At 37.0% G+C, this 15,573-nt stretch overlaps 2 protein-coding genes across 6 annotated transcripts in view; both read right to left on the bottom strand.

The window, feature by feature from the left end:
- Nucleotides 1–1,142, bottom strand: part of fbxw7 (F-box and WD repeat domain containing 7) — a 109,629-nt gene extending 108,487 nt beyond the window's left edge. For both annotated transcript variants that reach the window (XM_063884343.1, XM_063884342.1), the window contains exon 1: nucleotides 724–1,142. The gene's annotated coding sequence lies outside the window, so the exon portion shown is untranslated. The remainder of the gene's footprint in view (nucleotides 1–723) is intronic.
- A 4,641-nt stretch (nucleotides 1,143–5,783) lies between these two features.
- tmem154 (transmembrane protein 154) lies at nucleotides 5,784–14,547 on the bottom strand. 4 transcript variants are annotated; one of them, XM_063883479.1, is made up of 9 exons: nucleotides 14,382–14,547; nucleotides 13,580–13,726; nucleotides 11,466–11,516; nucleotides 10,804–10,851; nucleotides 10,310–10,477; nucleotides 9,695–9,749; nucleotides 9,409–9,485; nucleotides 8,938–9,006; nucleotides 5,784–6,990 (listed from the first exon to the last, which is right to left on the bottom strand). In XM_063883479.1, exons 1-8 carry the CDS (start codon nucleotides 14,464–14,466, stop codon nucleotides 8,975–8,977), a joined length of 663 nt encoding a protein of 220 aa, XP_063739549.1. In that variant the 5' UTR covers nucleotides 14,467–14,547; the 3' UTR covers nucleotides 5,784–6,990; nucleotides 8,938–8,974. The 4 variants fall into 4 exon arrangements, with proteins under 4 accessions (XP_063739549.1, XP_063739548.1, XP_063739547.1 ...); XM_063883478.1 differs by having other exon boundaries at nucleotides 8,964–9,006; nucleotides 10,804–10,887; XM_063883477.1 differs by having other exon boundaries at nucleotides 10,804–10,887.
- Between the last annotated feature and the right edge of the window lie 1,026 nt (nucleotides 14,548–15,573).

Below are 15,573 nucleotides of genomic sequence, written 5' to 3' on the forward strand. Positions count from 1 at the left end.
TATTTCCAAAATTGTGCATTGTAAAACCGGAGCAGTCCTCTATATTATCCAAACGTTTAGCACCTTGCATGTGTAAAGCAACCTACAGGCTGTTGTTTTGGTCCCGTGAATTCTTATCATCCGTGTGCCTCCAAGAACATCTGGATTGAGCTCAACGGTATACAAGTGAGGCACAAGGTAACTTAGCATGGGCTCTGCTAACATTTGGGACATAAAACATTTTCTATCAAGAGAAACCCCTCAAACATTCCTCTGTTAAAGTGTACCTACACATGTGTTATGCACGGTAAAACTTAAGATACATAAACCATGATGATCGGGTTTGCTCTCATCCTATATTAAACGCGGTGCATGTGGACTGAACTCCTCGCAGTGTGCAGCTTTTGCCTCGAAGTTTGTGTAGTTTAAAAGGAAAAGTTTCAGCGACGGAGTGATAGAAAACTCCAGAAGTCAGTCTTTTTTCAAAAAATGCTGAACATAACTACTACTACCCATCACCATCAGGCACAGTTGGCCTGATCGGAGACAAATAATAACTTATTTTAAAACCGCTAACAAGCTCCACATCAACACAAGTGCGTTAAGCTGGCTGCTAGCGTTAGCAATGCTAACCCGGCTAAGCTAACGAGCTAGCTGGCTAATGCTAGGCCCACTTCCACTGGCTCATTACTACATTATTCCCCAGTTGTGATCTTGCACTTTGTAATTTTATCCTGTGTTTACCTCAGAAATGCAGGGATGAAGAAAGACAGCAGGCCTCTCCGGCGAATCCCTCAGGTCGTGTATCCAAAGCAAGATATATCCTTTGATGAAGCTAACGATGAGGTTAAACGCTCCTTCTTCCCAGCAGCAGCAAGTCAAGTGTTTGCACCTAACTAACAGCAGCTAGCACGTTAGCCTGAGGAGCTAACTCTCCTGTGTGATGTTAGCATGCTAGTAAAACACCGCTAACATTAGCTGCTCTGTTGGTCGACCCTCTGACTCTGTTCTCTCTCTGGGAGACATGTGAAAGCGTCCGATCATTACAACTGGGGAAACACATCCACTGGGACCAAAGAGCGGACGGGGTGTGAGTGATTTAGCCGTTCACAGGCTCCTCAACAGCCGCCAGGTTTGTTCGTCTCCTCCTGACTCTCTACCGACTGGAGAGAGTGGCTGTCGCAACGTGATGACGACACGTTTTTGTTTGGTTGTGGGCGCTCGAATTTGATGTGATAACTCCCTGGATGACACCCATGTGAAAGAATAACACTGTAATAATTATTGGGTATATTTAAAAATACTACACCTAATAATATATAAAATAAATAATTAACACAACATAATTCGAACATTTAACAGCAAAGACAAGAATTGTGATAATACATAAATAAATATCTGTGGAAAGGTGTTAAATGAGACAAATGGAATTTCTGAAATAAAAACTAAAAACCCGTTAATCTAAATTTTAAAAAAGGTCTTTAAAATGTGCTGTTGTTTACACTTCGAGGGAGTTGTAATGATCAAATGTACATTTAAACATATTTTGATAGATTTTTTATGGAGGGTGGGGGTGGGGGGGTAATGGGAGTGGAGATGCCATAACCAAATGTGCATGGTCTGTCATAAAATCATGCTGGTTGAAAACCTAAACCTAATTCTATTCTGCCTCATTTATTCATAGGCACAAAAAAAAGCAAGTTATCGAGCATTACAGTGCTCGGCCTGCAGTGCCAGCCATGGTTAGCTTTGGCTCATGGTCATTTTCATGCCCTGTATCTGGATCCTCCAGGGAGAGTCTGAAAGCCTGAGATATCACTAAGCACCAAACATGTGATCCTGAGAAGTGTGGAATTGTGACTGGCATCTGGTCAATGAATGCTGCTAAGCAGACCCTGGAAACAAAGAAGGACTGTAAATATGTTCACTTTGTTACCAAATACTCTCTGTAGCTTTGTGCTTTTATGAAAATTGTTCCTGTAAGTAGACTCCTCACTAAAGGCCCAAGCTTATTATTGGAGTCATCTCTCTCTATGTGCTCTTTATGTGGTTTTGTTTGTGAAACTGAAAACTAAAATACACCGGATAATCCTGAGTGTTGTATGTGTTTGTCGGCTATAGATTTACTGAGATTGTATCTCAATATTTCCAATAAGAAATACAACAGAATATCATTCTGGAGAGAACTCAATTATCAAACCATGTTCTATGAAACTGCTTTAATTATTTAGTTGTTTTGTTTGGGATTTTTTGATTGATTTGATTTGTTTTGTATTGTTTAGCTATAATTTGACTGTATGGTGAGATTAATACGGACTTGGTGATTACTTGCTGTAATAGAAACATTCTTACTGTACATATAACATGGAAATATTTATCACATTCATTTTTTTTATTTAACTGAATTGTATATGTTTGTATATGGATATAGTTGTATACACCATTTCTTTTCCTTGAGAATCTGACATAAAATGTGTTAAAATACAAACAGCTATTTGTGTCCCAGAGTTCCCATACAAGATTATCTAAAGTCACATTTTCAAAATAAAGTAATTTGTGTGATTTTGTTCAATGATTGTTTATTTTGAGGGTTTAGCCCAAAGAGCTTAGTATACATTACAAAAATATACATATCAATAAACCTTATTTGTTTAACACAACTGTTTGTGGACCCTTTACTTTTCTGAGACCCTCAGGAGGATGGGATCCTAGAGCTCCTGGAAATCTGACATTTTTTCCTGTAAGGTAATTATTTATTCCTTTGTTTATGTATGTCCATGTCTAAAAGATGTTTGGTCTCACCATTTGGAACTCCCATAATATGTAACTGTCAATCATACAATGTGAAATAAATGCTTCAGATCCCCAGACTTCCTGGGAAAAAGACTAGAGGACATGACCTAAGCTTCTGCCCTGATCGATGGTTTTCTTCAAATGTTTTTCCCAAATGGTGCAAGAAGCAGTCTTTCATAACAGGCTGTAGAAAGTTTCACATGCTTTGAATTTCTCATCAAGAATCTACAAAGGAACAAATGCAAAACTATTGTGAAGTAAGTCACACACACACACACACACACACACACACACACACACACACACACACACACACACACACACACACACACACACACTCAAACACACACACATACACACACACACACACACACACACACACACACACACATACACTCCCTGGTGTACGCTGTGTTTTCCACTCAAAGATTGCCCAAGAATGACTGAATGTGGTGATTGCGACAGACGGACGATGCTCGGTAACATCGCAGCTCTTAAAGGCAAAGAAACAGCGCAGGGAAATGGAGCTGATAGAGAGTGGCAGGCAGCAACAGGGCCTGCTGGGAAGAGTGATTGAGTCTACAAAAGCTTGATAAATTCAGAGACGGGTCACTGAAAATATGATATAATGATTGCATCTATGAGGGGATTACATCAAATGTATGTTCACTGTGACACACATGGCTTTTAAAGGAATACAAAGAGGACTATCAGTTCAACAACTAGTCAACCCATGTTAGCTGTAATCCAAGAAGAACACTTTGTTTTCCTTGCATGACTTCATGATAAACAAAGAATACAAAACAAATTAAACAAGTTTTGAGGAATGGAAGTAAAAAGAAGCCACATTTAACAACAGCAAAGCTTTATCAAAACATCTGTTTACAAACTCTCACACAACTCCTGCTGCATATTGCAAGATACATTTCTCAAGTTTAATATTTACATCCCACTCACATTCATCTTTTCTTAAACATTTAAAACACTAACACAGACATGAAGCAAGCCTCTGCAAGAGTACTGTTAATGCCAAAGTGTTTTAATAGTATGTGTTTTGCAAGAAAAGTTTTTTGTAAACGCTTTGATATAGTTTTGCTTCTGTTTAACAAACCCCCTTTACTTCTAATCATCAAAAATGTCCCTCTTTTCTTTAATACTTATAGGCATGGATTTTCCTTAAATCAAAACAATAAAATAAACATAATATGCACCAGTTGATATATCGTACCTGGTGTGAGATTCTGTGCATATTTTCCCACGGTCATGTTTGGCATGTAAAGCAGTTCAGCCAGAATCTTGCAAGTGTGAACAGAGCTATTTTGAAAAGTGACGTCGCCCCGCAGAACAACCCAGCAGCTGCTGCTGTAGAGCATCTGAAGGTAAAAGTGGAGAGTAAGTCTAAATGTGTTTGACTTTTTAATGTAGGTGCTTACAATATGTCAAAAAATTACAATATTTAGATTGTAATGCACTAGGCTATTTAAAGATGTGTTAAGTCATTTTGTAAAACAAGCGGACAAGGAAAGGACAAGATAAAACAAATAAGCCAAGGAAGAATGTAGCCATAAGAGAGTCTGAAAGGTCTCTGATTCAGGTGAACATATTTCAAACTATTAAAGATTACAAGTCTCCCATCATGGAACCGTAGTGATGGTGATAGTGATTTCAGATTTGATAGATCTTCTCCAAGGCCACAGAAGACAGTATAGAGCTATTTTTACAAGCTGGAAAGCCCAAGTTAAATACCAAATGTTATTGAACTTTGTTATTATCAGCAACAAACCATTACATGTTCCCTGTCCCCAATACCTTTAAAACCTGTCAGAAGCCCAAACTCTTTCATAGCTGAAGTTTCTTCATGATCGACCTGATGACACATTTTATTAGTTTATATTTTATTAAATGTTTGTGTAAAGTCAATATTCTATGCTTTCATTAAATGACTTATATTCTCTTGTTTGTGTATTTTTATTTAAGCATCCCAGAGTTTATTGTAATAACTTTGTAAAGCACTTAGGTTAGTGTTTCTTATTTTAAAATCTATAAAAAACATGACCTGACTGACTTGACTGAATGACTAGAAAACTGACTTTGAGCTTTGCCAGCTGAGGATTTCTACAGGTTGTAGCCTGTCGATAGTTGTTGGTCAAGCTGAGTGAAGTGGCTGTTGGAACAATCAAAATATGGAAAGATAAAAGGAAATTGAAACAGGTCTAAAATGTAATCAGAGTAACATTTAGGTAGGATTCCAAATACCTAAATCACTTCCAAACAAAATCCAACAGACTTGAAATATCTGTCTAAAAAGTCCTTCAGTATTTCTTTGTATGCCTTACTAGTGGATTATAAAATTGCCAATGTTTAGTCAGCAGTGACTGGCCAGACATCACCAGGCGAGACATTAAACTGCTGTCTAGAAATCTAATGATGAGAGAAAGAGAGAAAATGGAGCGAGTCTCGTTTCTCATTTGTATTCATTGGTTTGTACGGCTTGTCTGCTCCTGCTCCCTCAGACCCTCCACTGATTTGAATTCCTTTAGATGTACAGAGCTCATATATAAGACACTTTAAACCTGATGTTTTGTATCTAATGTTCTGTCATTTTTAAACCAGCATGAAGAGTTGAAAGATATTAAATTAGATGACTACATCATTAATTTAATTATTTAGAAATAATAATGTAGGTATTAGACAAAAGACACCATATACAAGACTAAGAGTCAAGTTGTGCTTTGACTAAAATGTTATCAGTCTAACAATGGCCTTAGTCAGACGAATATGTGTAACACATTTATGGTGTTCTTCATCTTAGCATGCAAAAATGCTAACTAGCATGAAGTACAACTTGCACCTAGTTCTGCAGGTATAGGGTCATAAAGCATCAACGTCTGTACATCACTTATATCACTCCAGTAGTTTATATTATATAATATTTCAGTGTAAAACGAAGTGTGGGACAGAGCCAACATTATCATCCTTAGAGTCATTTCACCATCGTGATATTATCGAGAGATTTTATCAATTGAAATTTTATTCAAAGCTTCATCAGCAGGCTACAGCCCATTTGAAATATTTACAATCCTTAAAAACAATATCTGTTGTTATTTTGTAGTCTCATATTTACACTGCAAGATGCTGCATAATACTGATGAATTCATATAGAAAGTGATGCTAAGATCAGTGACAGGACTGCTTAGATTCAACTCTTTTAGGCCAGAACTGGAAACAATACATCCGAACAGCATCTGTAGACACAAAGCATAATCTACTGATGGAAATCTTATCAGCGCCAGCAGCAGCTTTTAGAGAGTTATTTTCTGCAACGGGTAATCATTTATCAAAAGACGCTGAAATAGAGTGCGACTGATTTCATACTTAGAGAGATTTTAGTCTCTGAATAAAACACACTTTCTCCTCACCAGCTCTGCACAGGCATGAAAAGGAGTGGCCCTCTCTGTCATGCATGCCTGCCATTTTCAACAGGATATTTCCCAGTTAAAACCTGCAGCTGGAGGGACTGGCAGTGCAACACAACAAAGAGGCTTTCAGCAGCAGACAGCAGTCAAATCTGTGAGGAGTTAGTGTGCTTTGAGATTACCACATACTCTTTTAACAGTATGAATATACAGAAAAGAGAATGATTGGTAGCTACAAGGTACTGTGCATTAGTGTGGATTATTACCCATTACTATTTGACAGTTTCAAAATCAATCAAATCACCTACACATCCTCCGTCACAGACTGACTCCTCTGTTCAAACTGCACCTGGGCTCTTGCATGATATTAAAACATAAAAATAAAACGTTCTCATCCCTTATGGTCTCTAAATGTGGCACTTGGAATATATCAGCACATTTGATGATATTCTAATTGCTTGAATTTTGCAATATTTTGTCTCCATCCACATTGAATGCACTTGTCTGGGATAAAATCATCACCTACATAAAAGTATTGCAGTGCATGACAGAAACAACACATGAAAGGCACAAAAGTGACCGGACGGTCAATATAAGTCCATTTGTTTTCCACTGTATTAAGAACAAGTTCTTGTTGTTGATTATTTTACTGTAGCAATGAAAGTGTCCTTGAAGTGTTGTGATGTTATTTCCTGGCAGTCAAATGAGTCCCTGTGGTCACAGATGTTGCAGGATGATTGTAGGAAGGACAGAATATCCACGCCGGCATCACTGCATTGTCCTTCTGTAACTGAGGGCTAACCTGCAGAAAAAGTAAATCATGTGAGGGATCTGTATCGCTGAAATCTTGTGACAGAAGCATTGTGTGACAGTTTTGTATGATAAAATTATATATTAACTCAGTTGCATGTACTTTAGTTTATTTTAAAATAAAATGTCAATCTTTTTTACTTGAGTACATTTGAAATACAACTTATGGGACTTCTATTCCTACCCCTACTATTATATGAGGCTACACACATCAAGACATTTTTTACCAATATATTTACCTCTATGTTAGCACCTCATTATTTATTTTTTAAAGAAATTAAACCCTTGTTGACAGCATGCATTTAGAATATGTCTGATGCTGGATATGCCATTTTCTGTGCACTTTCCATTTGTAATTACTTGCTGATAAAATATATGCATGTAATCCATGGATGGAATAAAATGCATCTAATGAAATCATTCAGTACTGGAGAAGTTTTCATCCTTCTCCTTCTACATTAGTCTATTTAATTATAAAGCAACACCACTGTTTTAGTTTCTCTACCCACCATGGCATTTTCTACCTTCACTAAATCATGTTTCTCACAAGAGTAGATCCACTATGGCTCAACTTGTTCCAGTGCAGTGTAATTGGCAGGTTTCAAAACTTGCTATTGAAGCAATTGTATAAGCTTTCTTTCTTTAATTTGCTCCAGTAACTGTGAAATTTCACAGCTCTGACAAACAGTGCAGAGCTGCTGCAACACGCAACCGCAGCAGCAGTAACAGTAACATCACATTAACTTTTGTTTCGAGATCTCTTGTGAAACCCAGTGTGTGCAGAGGGCCTCCACATTGAATGAAAGTAACCTCTAACCCTTGCTCAGAGTTAGCAATAAAATCCTGGGAAAAAGCCATGTGTAAAGGATGTTGGTCAACAGTAAGTGAAGTGGACCTTGACCTCCCCTCCCAGACCTCCAGAAACGGAAACTATCCCGGGGTTAAGTTGCACCACACTCCCATGCATGCCTGGTGTAATCACTAGCAGGTGTTAGGAGTGTTTGGGCTTTCAGCAAGTACCATGTGAAATGAGGAAAGGGTCACAGTTCATCAGCAGCAGCCCTACTGAAACCAGCTGGTGCATCACAACAAACACGGGCTGGCAGGAAATGCAAACTGTTGGGAAATCGACTGTTGATCTGTTTTTGTTTTCACTACTGTGTAAGGTAGATGTGCTACGTTAATGTTTTTAGTGAGATAATTCAATAGATGTAGGTTGTAATTTGTGGGGGCAACAATGATGTACCTGAAGAGATTACAATAAGATGGGTTTAAAAGGATCCCACCCTATGCTGGATGACTGACAAGAAGTATTTAAGGAAAAAAATGTGTATAATAATAGATTAGAAGAGGGAACTTTTTATGGAGTGATCAAAATTGAGGGGCCATTAACATTAACAATTAAAGAATTTTATACTTGTTGGTAATTGTTTTTTTATTATGATTTGAGTTTGATTAGATTTATTTTTCAACATACTTTAATGCTGATTTGTCTAGTTATGTTAAACCTTATTAATACTGTAACCTCCTGGAAAAGGAAAGTAGGATTTTTGATGTAAAAGGGGATATGAGAAATAACCAAAAAAGAATAAGTTAAATACAGAAGTAGGTTGAGCTCACACCTGCAGGAAGTTTGCCTGAAGCATAATTACTCATGCTGTGACTTGTGATTTAGCAACACTGCGACAGAAAGCATGAGTGAAATATTAACTAATAAAAAAGCTAAAACATACTAATGTACTTTATTTTATGCCCTAAGGTTTGTTTATATATCTAAAAACAACATTTTAAAATAAAAACCATCAATTATTTGATCCCTTATTAATATTAATAGTGATTATTTATAAGTTAAGAGACTATCTGCCTGATCTTGATGGATAAATGACAAGAACCTGTATACTTAATTATTTCATTAATACATATTACAACATGGACTTACCTTTAATAAGTTTTAATGATGCTCACCATAAATAGATTCATACATGTTTAGAGTCTTCGGCAGGATCACCTAGAAAAAAACAAACCACATGAGATTACTAATATATTCACTCAGACTAAGAAAAAAACTGACACAAGAAAACCTTGATCTATAAGAGCAACAGCGACCTCTGCTGGGTCGACTCCCAAAACTAATCTTACTCTTGCTAAAATACAGATTCCCCTTTTTGCAGTTTTATTTCTGGACAAACAGGGAACATCTTGAGTAGCCTATTCATTTCACAGAAAAGCCTGCTTCAGGACAATGCATATAAAATGTTGTATAATCACAATTATTGATGCGTTAATGGGAACATCACTTTAATCTGAAGACAAAGTATTCTGCGAAATAACAGACATTTCCAAGATGGAAGTAAAGCAAATACGACATACATATTGATATGTTACATCTGTATTTTAGAAAGATACCTACCATCCTTTTTCATCCAATTGTCAAACTCTTCCATTTCTAGCTCGAGCACAGAGGGCACGTCTTCCTCAAACATGGGCCTGGAAGAAACAAAGTGTTGGAAAAAATCTAATAATCCACACAAAAAAACAAGGTGAGCAAATTAACCTCAATGTTTCTGACTCCAGATGTTGGTATCAGTAGTCAACCTCACCTCCTGGGCACATGGTTGTGTTTTTCAAACATAATATGTATACATCTTTCATAGTTTATTAAGAGTTCATCAGCAAAAGACAAAAAGTATACTTACATAGGAACCTTTTCTGTACTGGACCCGTCCAAATATGGATCCTCTTTTCTCAACTCTGTGAGAATAAAAACATGGTTCTTTATCAGCATCACAAACAGGTTTATTGCCAAGTAGGTAAACACAAACAAGGAATTTGCCTTGGTGTATTTGGTGCATATATAAACAGAGTCAAAGAAGATCAATTTTAAGAAAAGGACCATCAAATAAAAAAACATAGCTTTCACATAAAAGATCCGTAACTGAAAAGTTATTTAGTAGTTATACTGACAACAAGTATTGGTAAGTGGCAAGTCTTTTAACACGAATAAGGTCCGTTCTTCAATATTACAGGACATGTACTTTCCCATTTAACACTCATATTATCCAGCAACATATTTGTGTATTATTTGTCAAGCTCAAGACTGAAACATTAGAAGCCAGTAGAAGAATATTTGACATTTAACATTGTAGCACACATATTCACTGTGGACAGATGCCACTATTTTTTAAAGAAAATAGTTTAAACTTTTGAACAGAACAAAATTAATTGACCCTATGAGGAATGACTGCAAATAAAACCAAAATACAGTAATCCTCATTGTTCAAGGTACGTGTTCCCTCTCGTGATAGACATACCTTGATCTTTTTGATTTTGTTTACATCTGCGATTGATGAAAATGAAGCAAACTATGATGGCGATGATCAGGACCACCAGCACCACAGGGATCAGGATGATGAGCGGATTCTGAAATTCATCTGGTGCTACGTCAGTCGAAGTTGTAATGTTTGAGTCGAATGTTGTTTCTAAAGAGAAAGATACATATAAACAGTCATCCACCTTTTCCTTTCCTTCTCCAACTTCATGCACCCTTTTTGTTTTGGTTAGATCCAGTCCTTTGTATTACCTTGACCAGGGATCAAAGATTTAAATATCCTTTTGGTTTATTTTGGCATTTTTTATACCATTCTTTAATTTGCACCATCCCTTCTGTATTAATAAGTGTGTCCTGCCTCAGTGTTGTTCTTATTTTTCTATCATTTAAAGATGAATAAAAGGAGAAAACTATCTTTACATTTACAGTAGGTCTGTAAATGAGCAGGTATGTGAGGCCAAGGTTGGTCTGACATACCATCAATTGGGACGGAGCCTTCCTGATCTTCTTCAAAGGTAGTTTCAACTGGAAACATCAGCAGAGGAAAGGTGGAAGATTTTTCTGAAACATGTAAGCAAGTACTACGTAATTCCTTACTTCTCTCCACTACAATGTCACACAAGGCGACATAAAATAGCTAAAGATAATACTAAACTTAAATGTAGAGCACATTTCATGTAGATTGGATTTTTAAAAATAGCGTTGCAACTGTACAACTCCATTTTCCTGTAAAAACCCACTTCTTTAAATCTTCTTTAAAAATTAGCCACATTACTGTCATTGATAAGTAATAACTTTTTACAAACCAACAAGGAGAAAACTGAAATCCTACTTGTGGTTCAAAATCAGAAAGGCAGAAACTACATTGTCCCATTTTTATGTACCACCAACTTAGTGTTTTCCTTTGCTTCTTTGATTATAAAACATTATTATTATATAACGTTAGTATCATGTCTTCTCCCCAAAAATGCACCTCAAATAAAAGCATGTGAAGCATGAGCATTGTAAGAAGTGGTGTAAGAAAAAGCTGTATGTTAAAGAAGTAGGATGTAGTACGTTCCACACGTTTCCTGAGGGTAGGTTGAGATTTTTGGGTTTTTCCACAAAGACAGCAGCGTGCCGAATAAAAGAGGACTTACCGTCGTATAGTTGTGAGAAGAGTTCTGGAGTTATAGTGGTTTCAGAATTATCTGGGAGTGTTTACAGTCAGACAGACAGACAGAGAGAGAGAGAGAGAGAGAGAGAGAGACAGAGAGAGAGACAAACAGAGAGAGAGAGGCACTTCATCATAAGGACATCTGTAGAGTAACCCTTCTTATTTACCTTTGCATCACATAGTTACAAAAATCTGATCAGCTCATTTTCCGACCATCCAAAGAGAATCTGACATTTTCAGATTCTCTTTGCACAGAGTGGACACATAGTTATGTATAAAAGACATAAAAAAGTGGATTTTGCATAATAGGTGAACTTTAACACCTCAATTCAGACATACGTTTAAATGTTGACACAGTGGTCATAATAAAAAGGTGACAGCTGTATTAATTTACCATCCAGATTATTATAGCCACAGGGTTCATCACAGTTCAAAGACGCCAGAACATTATTCCAATTGTCTGATTTTAAAACCACAGCCCCAGTAATATGCTGCTGGAACAGCGCCTTGCTCAAAAAAAAGGGTTTCCAACAAGTTCTGACTTGCAGAAAGCCTTTCCTTTCATTTTGAGCAGGCTAGACCAGGTTCAAATCTAACTTTAAAAAACCTATTCTTGATCTACATTTAAATATCTGTTTAAGGATTAAGTCAACAAAACCTAGAATCTAACCAAAAGGAAAACAGTTTGCATTTCTTTCTGAAAAGTCATGGATGCTGATGACGATGAACTGAACTTTTATGTTTATGAACAATGTATGCTAGAGGGGGTATGACCAGGAAAGCTTTAAAGCTTCTTCTTGCCCTTTTTGAACATGAAGAAAACTATTTGAGTATTTATTTGTATACCTTGTTAAGTATTTTGTTATTTTGCTTCTTTTTATTTATAATTTTTTTTAAAAACCATTTTGTTTGTTTAGTTCTTAACATGTTCAATAAATTGACTAATTAAAAAAAAGAGTCTCATTATGGACCTGGCTTTCTGCGGATGTAATCTCACTATGGTGAAACAGGAAATCCCTATTGTCACACTGTTGGCACAAAGTCATTAGCACACTATTAAAATATCACTGTGTGCTCATAAGGGCTCACTTTATAACAAGATGGTAGAATTTTCTTCTTTTCTTAATGCCTCGACTTTTTATCAAGATATTTTATTTAATTCATACTACTTTCTGCTGCTCTGCATGTTAGCACGTGTCAAAAATGTTTATAATTTATACCACTTTGTTGTTTCTTGTCGCCTGCATTGCTCCATGAATATTGGACATTGTTGATATCTTGCTTAACTAATGTTTTGCTGCTTCCTTTCTTGGGTTAGTAAATTGTTACCCCCTAGTTTCCAAATCATCCTTCCAACGGACTGCATTCAAATTATTACTGTCAAATGTATAGAAATATTATTTAATGTGTTTTGTCCTTAAACCTTTTATTAAAATTAAATTTCCTGTAGTTATAAGAAACATATAGATATCCTAAAACAATTTGCAATGTGAGTGTTTGCCTTATGGATAAAAATGATAAACCCTATATTGTTTCTAGGAAGGGACCTTTGTTGCATTAGTATCCCTCTCCGCCATGTTCGCGTTCTATTTCTACACCTAACAAACAACCAAACAAACAAAGATCTTTTAAAAGAAAAAACCTGTCAAAATAATAACAATTGAGAATAAGTCATTTCAAAGGATCTGGAAAAAGCTGTCACGTCTAAAGTGTTTCTACATTGTTTTTAATCGTTTTCCATGTTTTACACCAGTTTTTATTCATTACTTTCATAGCCTGTGCGAGTTGTTAAACAACCATTTTTAGGGTGCACTTTTGACTAAGTGTTAAAAACTGTGTTTTATGACTACACATCTGTTTGTCTGTTTTTGTTTATTGTATGTTTCTCTTTTTTGTTATAACAAATTCCATAATTTATCTGCTCTCTTTATAAGACCACATGTCAGTGAAAGTAGCATACAATATTAGACTATTTTCTATAAAAATAAGAAAGAACAAAAATAACAAATGAAAATAAATGTTATGATCTCAATGAGGCTCATTTTGGGCACATCATCTCTAATTATTTTCAAATGAAATTTTGTATTATTGTCTCACCTGAGATCTCTTGTTCACCATCATCCCCTGGTTCTGGGTCTCCAGGCTCCTCGTCAGGCTCAGGCTCAGACTCAGGCTCAGGCTCAAGCTCTGCGTCTGCATCTGCATCTGCTTCTTCGTCTGCGTTTGCATCATCTTGGCAAAACACTGAAATTCAAAACATCCCATCAGTTAATGTGCTAAAACAACATCTGAATAACTATCACAGTCACATCACACCGGAACTCAAGATTTCCGGCTGTATGGTTTCAAAAGGTTGCTACAAAAATCTAAACTGTTGCAAAATAGGACTACTGCAGATACTGGACTGCGAGGGAGAGGAGGTTTTCAACAAGTTGAGCAATTTCTTTCCGACATAGCTTTGTTACGCAGTCGAAGAGCAAGCTATTGAGAAAAGGTTCCTTTTGTTCAAGAAAATGTAATCGATTTCACACAAAAGTGGAATCCTATGAGTGTTTCTTAAAGACTAAGGTGTATATGTACAGAAGTGTACAAAGGTAAAAAGGTGTCTTGGTTGATCTTAGCTTTATCAAACTTAAAAAAGAGATTCAATTGAAATAAAGGAGGGATTAATTATCTATACAGGGCATAGAAAGGACAACAATTTGATTGAAGAGACATAGGGTCAAACTCTCAAATGAAAGAGACATGGGGTCATTATAAAAACGTTCACACTCCTTCCAGTCAAGAAGTTCCACTCACAGTCACAAAGCGAGGAAAGTAGACTAAAGCACAAAGGAGAGGTCAGGGTAGAGCGCAGGGAGGAGACAACAAAGTAAAAAGACTAATCCTCTGGTCCTACCTGTGCCCGTCAGCAGCAGCAGCAACAGCAGCAGAGGGGTCTTCACCCGCGGCCCTCTCATGCTTCCAGTCCCAGAAGCAAACATGGTGCCATTGTGAGCACTTCCTTCTCTACTGTCACAGCATCACACTTCCTGATCTGACTAATCATGTTCAAATGAAGGGAAAAAAAACTCGCTACCACACCTTCAGACTCAGATAACTCTCTCGGATGTGTGCCTGTCACCACAAGTCTGACGGCTCCTCAGCTGCAGCACAATCACATTCTTGCCGGTGAGGTATGCAGCCCTGCAAAGCGAGGGGGAAGCTCAGCAAAGTTTAAAAGGAAGGAAAAAACTATTTTCTGTGTGAGGGACAGCTGGTCGGGTATCTCTTGTCAAACTGCTGCTGCCTAAATCAACTCTGAGGCTCTACATTTACATAAGTGTTCTTTGATCTGTGTTAATACAACTCAGAATCAGAAGTCAGGCTTTGTGGTGCGCAAGCTTGAATTTGAGGGGCAAGCACTTATAGGTACCTGTGGACAAACGCTTTTGGTCTACTTTAAAAGTCTCTACAGCATGTTCTTCACTTAACAGCAGAAACAGGGGGTAGCAGGTTTCAACAACATGGCAAGGGTTTCAGTTTTCTATCCACAATGATCATCAAAAATAACACTTCCTCTGAATACTGGTTGTCAGTTCTCATGAACATGAACACAGTTAGGCAATAAGTTGAGATCTCACATAGGAAATGACAGGCTGTGGTGACTACACTCATTTCTCAAGAAGAACATAGGTCACATCCCATTAAAATTGATGTCAGACACCTTCATGCAATGGGATCACAGAAGCAGCCAGGGGCTTGGATGACATCCATCATCAAACTCAGCCACCATTTTTTAATCTAACTACACTGTTTCATGACTGTGTCTTGTACAAACAGACATTTAAAAACCTGGTGAATTACAGTCTTTGTAATGTATACCCAGGAGCCCATTTTGCCACGATGAGTCAGGAGGTGAAACCAGTCACACAGTTCACATACACGCCTCCCACACGACTGATAACCTGAAAAAAAGACAGAACAAGTTCAGACGATGAACACAACAGAAAACACACAACAATACAAATGTTTAACAATTTTAATATAAAAGGCCAAACTACCCACCTAGGACACTCAAATAGTATGCGAGGAGATAGAATACAATTGAT

This window comes from Eleginops maclovinus, chromosome 5, assembly GCF_036324505.1.
Source record: "Eleginops maclovinus isolate JMC-PN-2008 ecotype Puerto Natales chromosome 5, JC_Emac_rtc_rv5, whole genome shotgun sequence".
In the NCBI taxonomy this organism is placed as follows: Eukaryota; Metazoa; Chordata; class Actinopteri; order Perciformes; family Eleginopidae; genus Eleginops; species Eleginops maclovinus.

Coding starts and splice junctions, on each gene's coding strand:
- tmem154 (XM_063883478.1), bottom strand. CDS start 14,466: ATGTTTGCTTCTGGGACTGGAAGCATGAGAGGGCCGCGGGTGAAGACC. Junction 10,888..11,465: donor CTTCTCACAACTATACGACG/GTAAGTCCTCTT, acceptor TACATGTTTCAG/AAAAATCTTCCACCTTTCCT. Junction 10,478..10,803: donor AGGCTCCGTCCCAATTGATG/GTATGTCAGACC, acceptor CTTTCTCTTTAG/AAACAACATTCGACTCAAAC.